We start from the raw sequence: 15,401 nt of genomic DNA, 5'->3' as shown, positions 1-15,401 counted from the left end.
TTAAACTTTCACGGAATGATGCGAGGGTGTGAAATACGGTGGCCCAGACAAGAGAAAAGCCAGGAAAGCCAGGTGGTGGTGGGAAGGCCTGTCCAGAGAGGCAGAACAAGAGTATATTACCAAATATACTTGTTTTGAACTGATCTTGGACCAAAATAACATTTATTCTTGAGGAAGTAACTATTTATAATAGTGACCATAATATTTTTAGATTCAGGAAGCACACAGGGGTAACAGGGCCAAAACCATCGCCATGGCCATGCTGACCTTCAGAAAGGAGAGCTATGTAAAAATGATGGATCTTGTTTAAAAGAAGTTGAAGAAAGAAGGCTAAGAGATTTAAATCCTCACAGGCAGCACAAAGACCCCTGAAGGACGCCATACTGGGAACGAGCACCAGCGCATACCCCTTGCTGGAAATCCCTCGGTAAAACACGGAACAGGTAAAAGGAAATCAGCATGGCTAAACAGTAAAGCAAGGGAAGTTATTGAAACTAAGAAGTTAGCATTCAAAACGATGAAGATGTGTCTCAGTGAAGAAAAGAAAAAAGTTATAAATTCTGAGGGAATAAACATAAAACTATAATTAGACTAGCATTTGCTTTGTAAATGTTGTGGCAAAATTTCAAGGTGTTCATTTTCCCTGTAAGTAAATTGACTTGTCTATGACATCAAAAGACAAATTGATGGCTTGATTCACTCGTTCCCCTGCCATTCATATCATGCAGATGAGGATGAAAATTAATATAAAGTGCTACAGAATAAAGCCATTTTATACTTGTTTTAGGCGGTATAAATGACAATAGGAAGTGTGGGACAAAAGTGGATCTCAATGTTTCTAAACCACCTCTTCTGAAGTTCATTATATAGACAAGGTTTCATATGGTTGCACCTCTTCTGAAGTTCAGAAGAGGTGCAACCATATGAAACCTTGTCTATTCAGACATGGGAATGCCATTAGTGCACAGTAAATCAAACTGCCTGATTTTATGACCATACCCTGGAGTCACTTGACATGTTTATCTGTGCCTCATTAGTGGCAAATTTACTCCCTGATACAGCAGGGCCAAATATGTCGCACTTGCAAATGCTGACCTTCCAAATTCACACACTTCCCACTTATATGCAGCTAGATCCTGAGTAGTTGTATCCACAATTTGCTCCAGGGTCATGCCTCCAACTTTGTCTCTCTGTGCCTGTGTTCATGGCCTTGCAACGAAGAAATGGATAAACGTAGCAAGTATTTTTCCATGAACGAGTTGTGATTTTTTTAAGGAATTGGCTAAGTGCACATTACCTTTTGTTTACTTCTCATGACCCCTGGTCTGAACTAGTTCCACTGGAATTCAGTAAAATGGATTCCAAAATGGTTTGCACAAGAGCTCTTAAAAAACAAATATGCCAGCAATGAGAAATGTTTTTACCAAAGGCTCTTTCAATTCAGAAACAGAATCACTAGCTTGAGGACAAACTGATCATCTAATTTACCTCTGACCTGAAAAGGATTAGGAAGACAATTCATTTTATGCATTTTTGAGCAGTTTTGCCATGCTAAGCTTCTACATAAGTGCTTGCAGTACCAGGACCCTCTCACAGAAGCATTGGTCTTCTGTCTAGAGAGAAAAATATTTTCTAGGCATGTCACTGAACAGTCCAAAATAATGAATAAATTGGAGGATAATCAAGATCACAAAAATATTCATCAAGAAGACACCCTAAAACAGTGATGAAACAATCTGCTGCCATTTATTTCCTTCACATTTCCCTTTATTTCATCTATTTCTTTTCCCTAGCCCTTTTGACTGGATTTTGCTCGTTATGACTGCGCACACATCTCATTTCCTCTTGATGGCTTGATACTTCTAATATTATATTTTGAAACATCATCTTGTGCATTCTGTGCTTCATTGCTATTATAAAAATGTTAGGTTCCTGTAAAACTAAAAGCAGCATGTAGATTTTGGGGGGGCAGATAAAGTTGCGTATATTTGTATTTTGGTTGCTCAAATACCGTTCTGCCTTTCAGGAGACATTTTAGGAGTTGCCTTTGGTTTGTGTGGTGCTTTTCTGCAGTGACAGCAGGTGGTGGCTTAGTGGTAATTTTAAAATATGACATTACTGTACTTACAAACAGCACAACAGTGATCTAGACAGCAATGTCTCTTAAAAAAAAAAAAGATGACAACCCTAGTTTCCTCCATCTGTTGTAGCAACCCGTTCTTGGACAGTTCTTCAACATCACAAAGCAGGGCCACTCACTTTTCTGTTAAAAAAACCCAAATGCACACATATAAATTCTGGATATTAATTAGTAATCATATAAGATGGCAAGGTGTTTTTTTTGAAATAAATAAATTTGTATCTTCACTTGATTTACCAGGTCTATTAAATATTTACATTATGTTTTCCAGTTACTCTCTAGTATCTGTATTATATATTAAACACTCAGAAAAGATTTTTTTTAATTATAATTTATTTCATATGTTTTCAGTTCTACTACCTTCTCAATACAAATGTGTTTCTTTAAGCTATAAGACTTTTAAAACACCATTATTGCAGTAATCTACCTGTTAGCTTGATTTTTTATTTCATTATCAGCCATTAGGCAAATAAAAGGTAAGTCACATAATCTAATTTTGTTAATGGAACGTAATGCGACTCTAGGCAATCTAAAAATAAGTAAAATAACCCCTTGCCCCTCCAACAACCACAGACAGACTGTAATAAGGCTGCCAGAAAATACATCTCAGAAAACTGTTAGAAGTGCAAAAAGTCCATAGAGTAAAGCACACGGGTACGCGATGAGAAGCTGCTGTCCTTCCATAGCCAACGCAGAGGTAAAAATTTTGGAGGCGGACAAGCTGCACCATCCAATAATAAACAGAGCTAACAAAGTTCCCAGGGTACCCCTAGGAGAAAAACAAAAGAAACAGGACAGAGTCCACTTGTTAGTAAATGTAGCATCAAATCTTACCAAACTCAAGTTCATGTCTAGCAACCTGTTATTGATAAGCTAACAGTCACTGGAAGAACCAAGGACTGACTGACATAATGAAAATCAAGCCGGAGAAACAAATTAAAATAGTAAGAGGGAAAGAAAAAAAAAAAAGGGAGTTTCTTCAGCATGGATAAAAGCAGCAGCTTCATCAGTAGTACTGCTAAAAGGACAAATGTATTTCCAAATAAATCTTCTGGGGCTCCATCAGATGCAGCAGCTGAAGTTCAATTTTTAAGTTAGCAAAGATCCTATTAGAGCCAAAATCATCTTGTAGAAGTTGTTAGGATCTAAGATGACACTACAGACCTACTCTTCCATCGGGCAGGCTGATGACCTGGAGGGGTTACATTTTTGTAACACGTGGCACAGCTTTTAAGCATGCCTCGGACTCTGAGGAGAGTTTTTAAAGAATCACAAGTTATTTAAAGAGATTTAAAGAGAGTGATTAAAGAATCACAGCTCAGGTACCAGGCAGAAAAGCCTCAACTGCTTCCCAGGAGAAAGCTCACCTGATCTTTTGGAAAAGGAGGCACACTGAGTAGAAGGCAAGGGATGGGAAACGAACCATTGGGAAAAAATATTTTGCTCATCCTGGCATCCTTCTCTGCACACTGAAAGGACGGTGGCTTTCCACGCTGCCCGCCAGTGACAGCTGGGCCCTTCTGAAGTTACGTTCTGCCACCTCTCAGGTGCAGGGTGGCCTGGAGAACTGATGGTTATGGGACTATGGTCAGAAGCCCACTGTGTAAAATGCATGAGATCACGCGTGCAGCACGCTGCTGAAGTACCTAATGAGATCAGCTGCGTTACGCACGTTCGCTGCGTCAGTCCCAAGGACTTTGAGAATGAATGAACCTCTGCCACTCGCTAAAGGACCTCCTGGTGCCCCACACTCTTCCAAACTATCAGCAAAAGAGAACCTGAAGTGAGAAACAAGCTACGTATAATTACTTAGGTCCATTTGTCAAAAATAATCGCCACTATTGTTATTGTAATTAAACCATGATGAGTAAAGTTCTGCTTATTTAATTGACGTAGTTTACCTAATGCAATCAAATCACATAACATAGTTCATTTCTTGGCAATCCGGTCTCCAGGCCAATAAGGTACTTGGCTTTGTCCCTCTTGGGACTTTGGAGGAGGAAGGAGAGAATTGATTTTATGGTGACTCAGCACCTCGCTGCAACTTCAACCCATTAAAAATAAAACATTGAAGGCCATGATTTAATATCCTCAGTCTAAATGTTCCTTTAACCTATACAGTGGCATTCAGGGAAATCACACTGGGTTCTGTGAACTGAGTTCCTGGCCTCTGCTCCAAATGGAGGTGCTACAATTCTGACTTAAACAGTTAGCCAGAAATTCAGAGCTTGTAGGGATGGCTCTTTGAGGGGGTACCCATGGTGGCAGAGGTATGGGATGTAACAGGAATATACTACGCAATGACAATTTTCAGCTAGTGCAATGACTCTTTAGGGGGCTATCACAAGGTAGTACAAGTTAGAGCTGTGGCTGCTCTGCCTTGCACTTGAGAGTCCAATGGCCTCTCATGGTTTGGTCCAGGACTGTCAGTGAGCATGATGGAAAGGTGACATAAAATTGTACTGGAGCACTTCTGTGCACTTATAAATTCAGTCTTTGATCTAACAGCACGGTACTGCCAAAAGGAATGGTTTGGCTTCAGCAGAGAGCTTGTGTCCGGCATGTCTATGAGGGTCAAATTTTCAAGCATGGGAGAAGGGCAAAAGGCAGATGTCATATTCACAGTGAACAAGAGGACTGGGGGTGTACTGGCATGAAACTGAGTTGGGGGGACAGACATGAGTGGACCCTCTCCACTCCTCTCTCTCACAACCTGCAGATAGAGTCACCAAAGGGGTCCTTTGCATCAGCTGGGTCTAAGAATTCCTTTCTCCACTCTTACACTCATTTTCTTCACTGCTTAGTCAAGGAAGTGGCCTGACCACTCTGTTCAGGTAAGTGATAGTAAAGAATCACTAGGTAAGTGATAGTAAAGATTGCTGTTTTTTCCAGGAAAAGTCTGCTGATGTTTTGTCCAGAAGAGTGGTGTAACCAACTTGGGCTCTGACATGATATCAGCATAGACGGGCACAAACAAAAATTTGAGATAGTCTGCTTCCATGCAAGTTTGCATGAGAGAACTGGTCTTCTCTTTGGTACCATTCAGCACACAACAGGTTCCATATTTTGCTTTATTCAGTTACAGTGAAATAGTTATTCATGAAAATCGAAAACTGTTGGATTAGTATCTAACTTTGCAATAGATGTGTGCATTATCGTACACATATTTTATGTGAAAACAAGCATTGAAGTTAGTTCCTGGCAATTTGAAATGGACAGAAATAGCATTTTTATAAATATTAGGAAAAAAGCATGCATGTATGATTTAAAAGTTGCCACTTAATTTTAATTTGCTGTGTTCAACCAGTTTCATGTAGTGTATGAGAAAGGACTGCAGAATCCTTTAGGTAGGCACTCAATGTTATCAATTAATTACAGAAATAATGGTTTAATTTTGTAAAGGCTATCACAGTATAGTGATATAGGCTATCATAATATATATATTACAGATCTTAAAAAGATGTGTTTTCTGAAAATTCGCAGCATTTTACAAATGTACGGTGTGTGCTTGGGGATTCCTTGTACAGACAACAGTACCCTGCGCAGTTGTAACAGCTGGTTTGGAGTTAGCTCCATCTGTCCTGTGATTAGGTATCTGCACCTTTTATTAGGGTGGAATATTAAACAGGTTAATCAAGAAAATACGGGAAGTGTAGAACAGAGAATGAACAGCTTCTTCAGTGTCACTACTGTTCATCTCAAGGGCAGCTCAGAAACACTTCAATACATGGAATATAGTCAGGTTAACCCATCATAGCTCCACAGAAACATGCAACAAGGATTGTGCCAAAATCTTGATCCCACTGTATCATTTCCTTAAAAAATAATAAATATATACATAAAAATCCCTTTCTGAAGAAAACAGGCACTTTCTTATTCATCATCTGCCAAGTCCCATACGAGAGAGTGTTAAAAATGTGGGTGAACAACAAAGACGAAGGAGAAGAACCATTATTAATAATGTGTTAACAATGGATAAAAGTACTGCTCAAGGCCTTCAGGCAAGACCTGGGGCTTCCTTCTACTTTGCTCTTATATGAACAGGGAGGTAAACACAGCCTGTATCTCAAAAGGTTTACAGAATGAGGAGGAAGGAGAGGCTTGCATGCAAATTTCCTATTCATAGGCATATCACTGAACACTCCCCCACACGCACAGATACATACGCCACCACACATTTGGTTTTTCAAAGTTTTCAGTTATTTTCAGGTTTGTAGCTACACCACAACTATACCTCAGAGTATATGACTCTACTACATCTTAAACACTTGTTCTAATGCTCCAAGTCATTAAGGGTTGACTGATTATTTCATCCTGACACACAGAAGTCGGTCTACAGAAGGAAAGGAAGTATAAGGATGGGAGCTTGATACTATGAACAAAAAAGGAACAGTATAAAACTCTATAAAACTGAAGTCTGGCAATCACTTTTAAAATTGGTCCCTGAGTTTGGCCACTGTTGGCTCTGCAAAACAAAAAGCACATTCGGGGCTGCTGCAAAAATCAAAGCCACTCTCAGTCCAAGCAGGAAACAGTGGAATTAAGGACTTATATTAAAATGAATATATATCACCCTTCTCAAACACAGTTTAGTTTTTTTTCCACCCACACAAACAAAATGGTGTTTTTCTTCACAGCTTTGGAAGCCAAATTTCACTCCATAACCATTTACAAAATGTTTTGCATAACACCAGCCTTCCAACTTACCGTCCTCCATATGATTCCTGGTGCCATAGACTGGTACTTACTGTAGCGAGAAGATGACTGCAAAAGAGGACAAGATCACCATGGGCAGCAGGCAATAGCCCAAGACACTTGCAACGCAGCCATGTGAGACTCCTGGGACGCTCATCAGGTTCAGCAAGGCATGCATAGCAAGGCACCCAATGGCACTCATGCCATAGACGTAGCCGAAATGAACTTTTCCTGCCTGGAATAAATATGAGTAAGCATGAAGCGTCAGAAGTGAGCAAGTGATTGCAAGGTGGTGGGAGAAGACAGAAGGCAAGCACTAGGTTTGTTCCTTTTTCTTGTTGACACTTTCGTTTAGCTTCGCCTACATTGGTTCAATTGTAAATCACAGCTGATACTTTTGGGTGATTTTTGCATAAAAAAATTTCCAAGGTACTATTGTGAGAATGTGCTTGTTGCTAACTTAAAGTTATACGGCTAATTCTCAGTCTTACTGTAATTGGGCTCTGAACAGGACAGGAATTGTTTGGGAAGACTTGGGAAGCTCTAACTGGTAGCAAACTGAGAAGAAATTATGGAAAGCATATTTTATGCTAGGATAAATCTTTCCAATAGGTGTACATGGGGCTGTGGAAAAATGTCCTAAGTAAAATGATGACCCCACTTACTTAATATGCTTCACATTTTATTACAAACCTCCAGCTTTAAGCAGGCCTGCAAAAACCCCGTCAATCTTTGGTAAAAGTATGCTGGTTTTCAGGGTGAATGTGTCCATTCTTCCCCTTGACTACCAGGAGAAAGACACATCTCTGTGGTTAGATAAATACAATATGTTCATTTCAACATAAATCTTAGTAGTAACTGTCAGCTTATGTTCTTTTTTTGTTCCAACGAATGAAAAATTCCCCAAGTGTTTTTTTCTTCTGGGTTTTATTCCTTTGTGTGAATTTAGTGCCTGTGAAAGGTACCAGCCTGACAAGCCTGGAGCCTGATGTTTTCTAATTTATACACAAAGCTAGTACAACAGGCAACAGTGGCCACAGCACCACCAATTTCTTCATCTCCTGCCATCACTTTGAAGGATCACCTCCAGGCATGAGGGCATTGTTCACTCCCAGAAATCAACACTCGCAAAAGACTGTTAAATATTTCTTCTCTCTTCAAACTTCCAACAAATGAAAATCCGAATGCAGCTATGCAATACTGTCATTTTCACATCTGTACATCAGAAATACACAGTTGTACATCAGAAATAAACAGCAATTGGGATCAAGATGGTTTTGTTTGCTTTGTGTTGGAACTCTGTATCCTAAAGATGTCATGCTTTTGTAAAGAAGAAAGCTAAAACCTGGGACTCAACCCTTAACTCAGAACCATGGAATAACCTCAAATGAAGGGCCACAATGCATCACCTTCCTAACACGTAATAATATGCATATACATAGTTAAAACACAGGTGAGTTTGTGCATACACACACGCATCTATACATTGCACAGATTATATATTGCATATGATAAACCACATGAGAATCAAAACTAATAAACATTCTCAGTTTCCAAATAATTTTGTAGCTTATGGTTGGATTCTCTTTTGATGGATAAGGTGGAAACATCATTGAAGCCTTTTTCATAGTTTACAATATTTACAAGCGTCTCTTCCATGATGGTTAAGAAGGACGGAGAAGACCTCCCACTTTACTCATCCATACATTTTAATAAAATCTGGGGGAAACCAACTTCGTGGACCCTCCCTCTCTGCCCCCTGGTCCTGTACCCATTTGGGTGGAAACTGATCACTGGATCCCATCAGTATTGGACCCAGACAGATGGAAAGCAGCACGGTGGAGAGAACCTAATCTAGTGATGACACAACCTGAAAGTCCTGATGTTGCAGGCTGCTGACAGCTCACCAGCTCTAGCTGGAGAGCAGTGCTCGCCTGTGTGAGAGGCAGCCTTGGTTAATAAGACCTGCCTCTACGTCAGCACCGTTACCCTGTCTTCAGCTTGAGCTGGCTCCCTGCTGAGCTCTCCTCTGGTTCCAGTCCTCAAGGTTAGGTCAGGCACAGCCAGGTTGCCTATATCCTCACAACGTCCCGAGTGTTGGCCTTTTCCCCGCTACTGCGTTCCACCGTAAAGGAATAATCTATGCCTGAACGAACAGCTTTAAGAAATCTTCCTATTTAGGTACAGCGTCCTTTGCTGGCATTTGTATACTACTGGTATAAAATAATCAGGAAAATTGCCTCACCAAGTAAAATTAATGAAAGCTAGAGATAGCGTGGGAGAGCAATACTAGCCCAGATTATTATCAGTTATGATTTCAGTCATTAAAGATTTGTAGTCAGTTTAACATCCGCAGCGGTTTGGGGCATCATTTACTACTGCCCAACTAAGAAAAGCTCTGGCTCAAAGAGATGCAACAACTATAAGCTAATATCTTAGACTGTTTGTTTCAGTGTATTTAATTATTCCACACAGGACTGCAGATTCACTTAAGACTAAGGAACTGCTGAGACATAGATGAAGTGAGCACTAGTACTAGCAGCTAACTGAAATCTCCACTTGGTGAAATGTTTGATTTGTGGTGCAGGGGAATGAGAGAGGAAAAAAAGCAGCTGAACATGTTGGTTCCAATTCTAGTCTTTCTCCACATATGTAAATATATTGACGCACACACACGGGAATACTCCCAATTCACAGGGATGTAAGCAAAACCAGAATCAGGCTTGATTAGTCTGGCAGGCTTTGATGAATTGAAAGAGCTAAATCTGTCCTGCAGAAGGAACAAGGTTAGAAGAAAGTCAGACTGTGTGTGCTTGTTTGCATCTGCCTAGAGTGGGTACCACTACCCTTAGTTTAAGTGGATGGGGAAGTCTGATTTCGCACGAACGGCTATGTAGAATGCAAAGCAGCGGAGGCTCCGGCTCCTGTTAACTTTCGCACCGCCGTTGCTCCTCCATCTGCAGTGGAGCTGCCCTGCTTTATGCCAGTATGAGGGAGATAATGCCTGCTGCCAGGCTAACAACGCTTTCCTCATTTTCTCTGTACTCCGAAAGAACTGCTGTCATTTGCAGAATATCTTTGCATATTTTTCCATAGTTAAAAAGCTGATATTAAATAAAATTTATAAATTAATTTTTGGAAACAAGCTCTCAATCAAATTACGTTCCTGGTGCTATTGGAAGAGAATCATTCAAGTACAGAAGGATATCATAGCTTACACAGCTGAAGAGCCACTTTAGTATTCAAATGCGTCCGAGGTAAAATGAGCAGCCTGGATTTATAAGATGGCCCATGGAAAATCCATAGACTTATTGCTGTGAAGCTGTGGCACAAGATCACTGGATTGTATCAGAGGAGTTCTGCTGGTCTGAAACTGGCGCACTGAAAAGAATTGTTTTTCTAATGATACTTAAAATGCTCACTATCCTAGAATAAATATGGTAATTACTTTATTTCAATAATAGGTTTTTTTAATATTCATTATCATTGTTGGCTATTCGGAAGCAAAATCAACAGCAACCATCTTTTTTTCATTCTTTATTTTAGCTTTCCTTCCATTTTCCTGATTATAGTCAATTCAACACTTTCTCCTTTTATTCCCCTCATGCCTTTATTTCTCTAGGTGGAAAATAGCCTGTCTTCTCAAGCTTCTCACCTTCTTTTCCTTTTATTCCCCTTCCTCCCGCTGCTTCCATCTTTTTAAAGGATTTTTATTTTTATAGGGACATAAATAATAATAATACTTGCCATTTATACTGCAGTTTGCACATTCAAGGTACTGCACTGACAGTACAAATTGAGTAAGAACTTGCAAGAGTCTTCTGATTCAGCACTATTTATCACAGAGAAAATGGAGAATTAGAGCCCTGTTTCTCTCACCTCAGTTACTAGGGCAGTAAAGCCCTTCCCAGAATGGTCCCACCTTATCCCTGTCTGATAAATTGCTCCCGACAATCAGAGCTGTACTTCAGCAGCACTGGAGAGCCCCTGTTGTCAGTGATAAATAGATGAATTTGGAGTAGTGTGCAATCCCTATTCAACTTTCCTCCTGTAGGAAAGCTATATTCATAAAGAGGAAAGAGGTTAAACACAGGCTACAACATTTTGTTTAGCAGATGATGTAGAAGAAGAATATAAACTAAGAAAGAACTAGAAAAATTTATAGGAAGGTACTGCAAATTTGAGGTGTGGGGGGAAATACGGTTTCCATTTTCTTTTTTGAGATATTTTAGTTATATAAAAAATAAAGATTTTTTTTCTTATATCTCTGCACTCCCCAAAATAATATTGAGAGATGATAATTTCTAAACAGTGGCAAAAGAAAAACCAGGCTGGTCTACCACGCCTTTTTACTCCCTCCTTTAAAACCTCCTCGTTAGGTCCTTACCTAGCACACGCTACTGTGCTTCAGGTGTTCAAAGCCTCCCCAGAATATACGCTGCCCAGATCTGTCCTTTGTTCATATTATCCCACCCCAAAAATGGTGTGATCTTTTATTTCCACTGGAAGTAATATATCATTTCACCTGTATCACATCTACATTGCATCTAAACTTTATGCACATACTTTCAAAGCACAGAGAATTTTTTTACATAAAATCTCGGAACAAATGGTAGCAGATGACTCATTTTATGCCAGCACTCCATCGTCTGCAACTTCACGTGCATTATCGCCTGGGCATTAACTTGTTAGAAAAGAATTCCTTCAAGATTTCTACCACAACCTACCAGCAGCAACGTTGCTCCAAGGGCCAAACAGAAAACCATAGGTCCCGTGAGGTCTGTCTCATTCATAATGCTGCCATCCGCAGGCTTCATTGGATTTAGAACTGTTAATGTTTTTTGCCATATATGCTCAAAATTGATCCCGAGTTCTGCGACAAGAAAGTCCAGGATTGTTAATTGCTCACAAGAAAGCAACACTTTTACAGAAACCCGTTACATACCACAAAACCCCCCAAAAGAAGCAAACAAATCAATCGTTTTAATGAAAATAATATTGTAGGATGATGTATTCTGTAGTAGGAATGTGCTGTCCCTGGTATAGGGCCAGTATATTTGAGAGTCAGCTCTGATTCTAAATTGGAATATTAATTTATTAAATCCAATTTTAGACAGTGGACCAAAAAATGCCCTGAGCATTTTTGAGTTAATATTTGTTTTTCCTATATTTAAAACACATATGTTTAAGGCCATGCTAACTTAGATGTTGAAAAATATGCTAATTAACAGTAACTGCAAAATTCAAGATACTCTAGAACACTGAGGACAGAGATATATATGCTTTAATTCTAGAAAATCTGTCAAGTGATGTGTCTTAAGGCTGAACTGCCAGAGGCACTTAAAAATTACATTCGTCCCTTCAAGGCAAGATAATAATACACTGTGCAGTGCTTTACTAGGTGTTTTTTTTTTTTTTTGCATTTGAAAGGTAATTACTGAGGACCCCTAGGAGCAGAACAAAATTCTTCCCTATTAAAGTCGATGGGAATTCTGCCATTAACTTTACTGGGGCAAAGATTTCTCTTGTAACGTCTGCAGAAACACTGCAGCTTGCAAGAGCAATCATCTTCCCTGAGATGCTCCAGCAAGGGAGGTTCAGAACTGGGTGCCGGAATTACCGAGACTGACAATGTGTTAGATCTGTTTGGAAAGCCAAGCCTTTACCTTATCCACCGATCCGTCACCTCAAGCTGAGCCAAAACATTATATAAATAAGGTTACTCTGTATTAAAAGGTCTGTCTTTGGCCAGATATATGTGGTACACAGACAGGAACATCTCTGAAGCCCTGCGGATCGGCAGCAGTTGTATTTCAACAACCTTTTCACAGGGTGGGCTGCCTGTGGAGTTAAATGCTTTTGCAAATCTGAGAGACAGAGACCTAGCAGTTATATACATCAAAGCGATCTTGCTGGTTTTAAGTCAGTAGTAATATCTTTTAAGTAGTAAAAACTCCACTTGCCTTCCAATATGCAAAACCAGGCTAAATGTTCTTTTTGCATTATGCTGAAACAATCACAAACAAATTCCACCTTTTTTTTTTAAATGTGGCACAAGTATTTTGTAAACTACAAAATCAGCCACTAGCATATAGGATGGTTCGATCGTCATAAAGAATGATATTGTTCGTGTAGTTAAATGATCAACTAATTGAAGCTGAGAGCAGCTTTCTCAACTTCCTTCCCACTGAAGCAAGCTATTTAGCATCTTCAAACTATTAAATTTATTGCTAGATATGCAAAAAGGGCTATTATCAGTATTTATTAATTATAATGTTTCAATATCTACGAAGGATAAACAGAGTGGAAAAAATATTTGGAAATGCGAATTGCAAAACTTACTGTTATGCTGTCATCTAGTGGTAGTAAAGTATATGGTATACAATGCCATAAGGCCAAATGATTCCATGGCAAATTCAAAGGAGAAAATCTAGTTTTGGGGGCCAGGGGCTGTCGGCTGAAGCTGGCACAGCCAGGCTTGGCAGCTCTGCTGTAGTTTCTCTAGCGACTGCCGCTAGCTGGCCACGCACATCGTCTGCGGTTTAACTTTTACCTTCTAGCAAAGGAGGTTCCTCGTCAAAACCGTCAGCGTAACTAAGATGAGAAAGAGTGTCAGGACTGCACGTTGGCTGCAAAATCTGACCCGTGTAACTCTGAGAGGTCAGAAGCATTTCCGAGGGGGCAAAAGCTCCGGCTGGAGGTTGCTCTCCTGCCTGGCTCCTAGGACCAGAAGCAAATCACAGCCAAACAAGTAATTGCAACGAGCACCTTCACAACAGCTTGACGCTGCTTGCCCACGGGCCGTGGTCTAAATTTCCAACTGTTTTTTCAGTCTGAGGATTTTGGAAATTTTCCGGGCACGGTAACCGCCGTGAGTCGTGAATGCTGAGCCGCTGACGACGGCTTTGCGTCCCTTTACCGCAGCCCCTCTGGAACCAGGCAGGGCTCCCTGCTGGCCTGCCGGCACGTTGTGGCCCATCACACCCACTTCCGTGCCCACCCAGCTCAGGCAATGGCACAGCACAGGCCCCCAGGCTGGGGGTGAGGGGAAAGGGAACTTAAGAGCTGTGAGGGCACCCACAAATTTAGGCTTTTCCAACAAGCAGCCTGGTGACATTCCTCAAATACGCCCATACTGCTAATGAAACCGTGTATTTAGATAAATAATATTTTTTTCCTTGAATCTGAGAACGACCTTAAAGAATGTCTAGCAATATGTGCCCCAAAATCCACATTAATAACGTGAAGCTCAGTCACTCCAATTAGGTAAAAAACCTGTAACATCTACATAAAAGTAGCACAGAACGCAATCCTATATAAAGAAAGGTTTAATTATAAGTAATTCTGCCTTGAGGAACGTCTAGATGATCTCTTGAAGCTCCTCCCTGCTCTATTTTCTGTGATTCCCTAATTATTATTATATATGATTTTATTTCCATATGACCAGAAGGCGTAAACCAGTTCTGAACTCTCATTTGACTGAAACTAGTACGTATATAACAGCCAGTGACATCCAAGAAGGCTGACAGTAAAAATGAACAAAAAATGAGGAAAGCTGGGAAATAGTAAGGAGAGAACACAGAACAGCCCAGGGACTCCTAGGGAGAGCTAGGGCCAGTCTCTCATCCTTTGATTTGCATTTCAGTGCTTTAATTAAACCCGTTCTTTATTTCCTGAGATTTTCCAGGGAGGTGGCACAGACTCTGTGGAGCACTGGCACCACGGGCAGGAGTGACTAAATACCTCTGGGGGAGCAGAGGGGTTTTGCCAGGAGGCCCGAACGCATGGCTGGGAGGAACACTTGGCTTGAGCTGGTCTCCTGCCATTCATCCCCCTCGGCAAGACCTGGGGCCAGGCAGATCCATCAGCTGCTGAACAGGGAAGCTGCAGCAGCACCCAACCTCCTACCAGAGAGTCATGTAGAAATCTCCTTAAGGGGAAACTCTCAGAAATTCTTTCCCTCAGTGTCCCTCTTCCAGGGGCAGAAGTCAACAATAGGTTTAAAAAATGTAAGAAAAAATGAAATAACAAGATTCGTCCTGTCTTTCTACTGCTATGGCTTGTATTTCTCCTCTAGAACTTCCACTACTTTGATTATGCAATCCTTTTTTGGCAATTGCATGCAGTTTTTTGTCATTAATTCATTTGAGCTTTGAGATATGTCACTTTTTTTCCCCACTCTTTTTTTTTCTGGTAGCATACTTACTTTCTGCTTCCACACAGGTTATCATTAGACACAAAACTGTTGTAACCTTCTTCCTGGTCATCTATGGTATAATTGGACTGGTAAAAGTCGAAGTGAAACTGCTCGAAATTTGACATTCTGGTTGGAAAAAAGATTGTAGTTATCAATAAAATAGATTATTTTATTTGCAACATGCCAATATCTATGTTTTGAACTATCCTAAGATGAAATGAAAACATTAAACTTAAAGCCACAAACTCAGAATCACAGAATCACAGAATCACTAAGTTCGGAAGGGACCTTCAAGATCAAGTCCAACCATTAATCCAGCATGACCATGGCCCCTAAATCATGTACTGAAGCGCCACATCCACACGTTTT

General features: G+C 40.3%; 1 protein-coding gene across 1 annotated transcript; it reads right to left on the bottom strand.

The window, feature by feature from the left end:
• Nucleotides 1–2,746: 2,746 nt before the first annotated feature.
• On the bottom strand, nt 2,747–15,157 carry YIPF7 (Yip1 domain family, member 7). Its single transcript, XM_010293996.1, has 5 exons — nt 15,042–15,157; nt 13,389–13,555; nt 11,563–11,708; nt 6,889–7,070; nt 2,747–2,909 (listed from the first exon to the last, which is right to left on the bottom strand). Exons 1-5 carry the CDS (start codon nt 15,155–15,157, stop codon nt 2,747–2,749), a joined length of 774 nt encoding a protein of 257 aa, XP_010292298.1.
• Nucleotides 15,158–15,401: the final 244 nt, after the last annotated feature.

This window comes from Phaethon lepturus, unplaced genomic scaffold, assembly GCF_000687285.1.
Source record: "Phaethon lepturus isolate BGI_N335 unplaced genomic scaffold, ASM68728v1 scaffold16629, whole genome shotgun sequence".
NCBI classification, from domain to species: domain Eukaryota; kingdom Metazoa; phylum Chordata; class Aves; order Phaethontiformes; family Phaethontidae; genus Phaethon; species Phaethon lepturus.
This window is presented reverse-complemented; position numbering and strand designations above follow the sequence as displayed.

Bases quoted from the DNA above. Each gene is read 5' to 3' on its own strand.
- YIPF7 (XM_010293996.1), bottom strand. From the start codon at position 15,157: ATGTCAAATTTCGAGCAGTTTCACTTCGACTTTTACCAGTCCAATTAT. The intron at 13,556-15,041 runs GTAAGTATGCTA...TTCTGGTCCTAG, and splicing joins AACCTGTGTGGAAGCAGAAA to GAGCCAGGCAGGAGAGCAAC. The intron at 2,910-6,888 runs GTAAGTACCAGT...TTTTTCTCCTAG, and splicing joins GCAGTCATCTTCTCGCTACA to GGGTACCCTGGGAACTTTGT.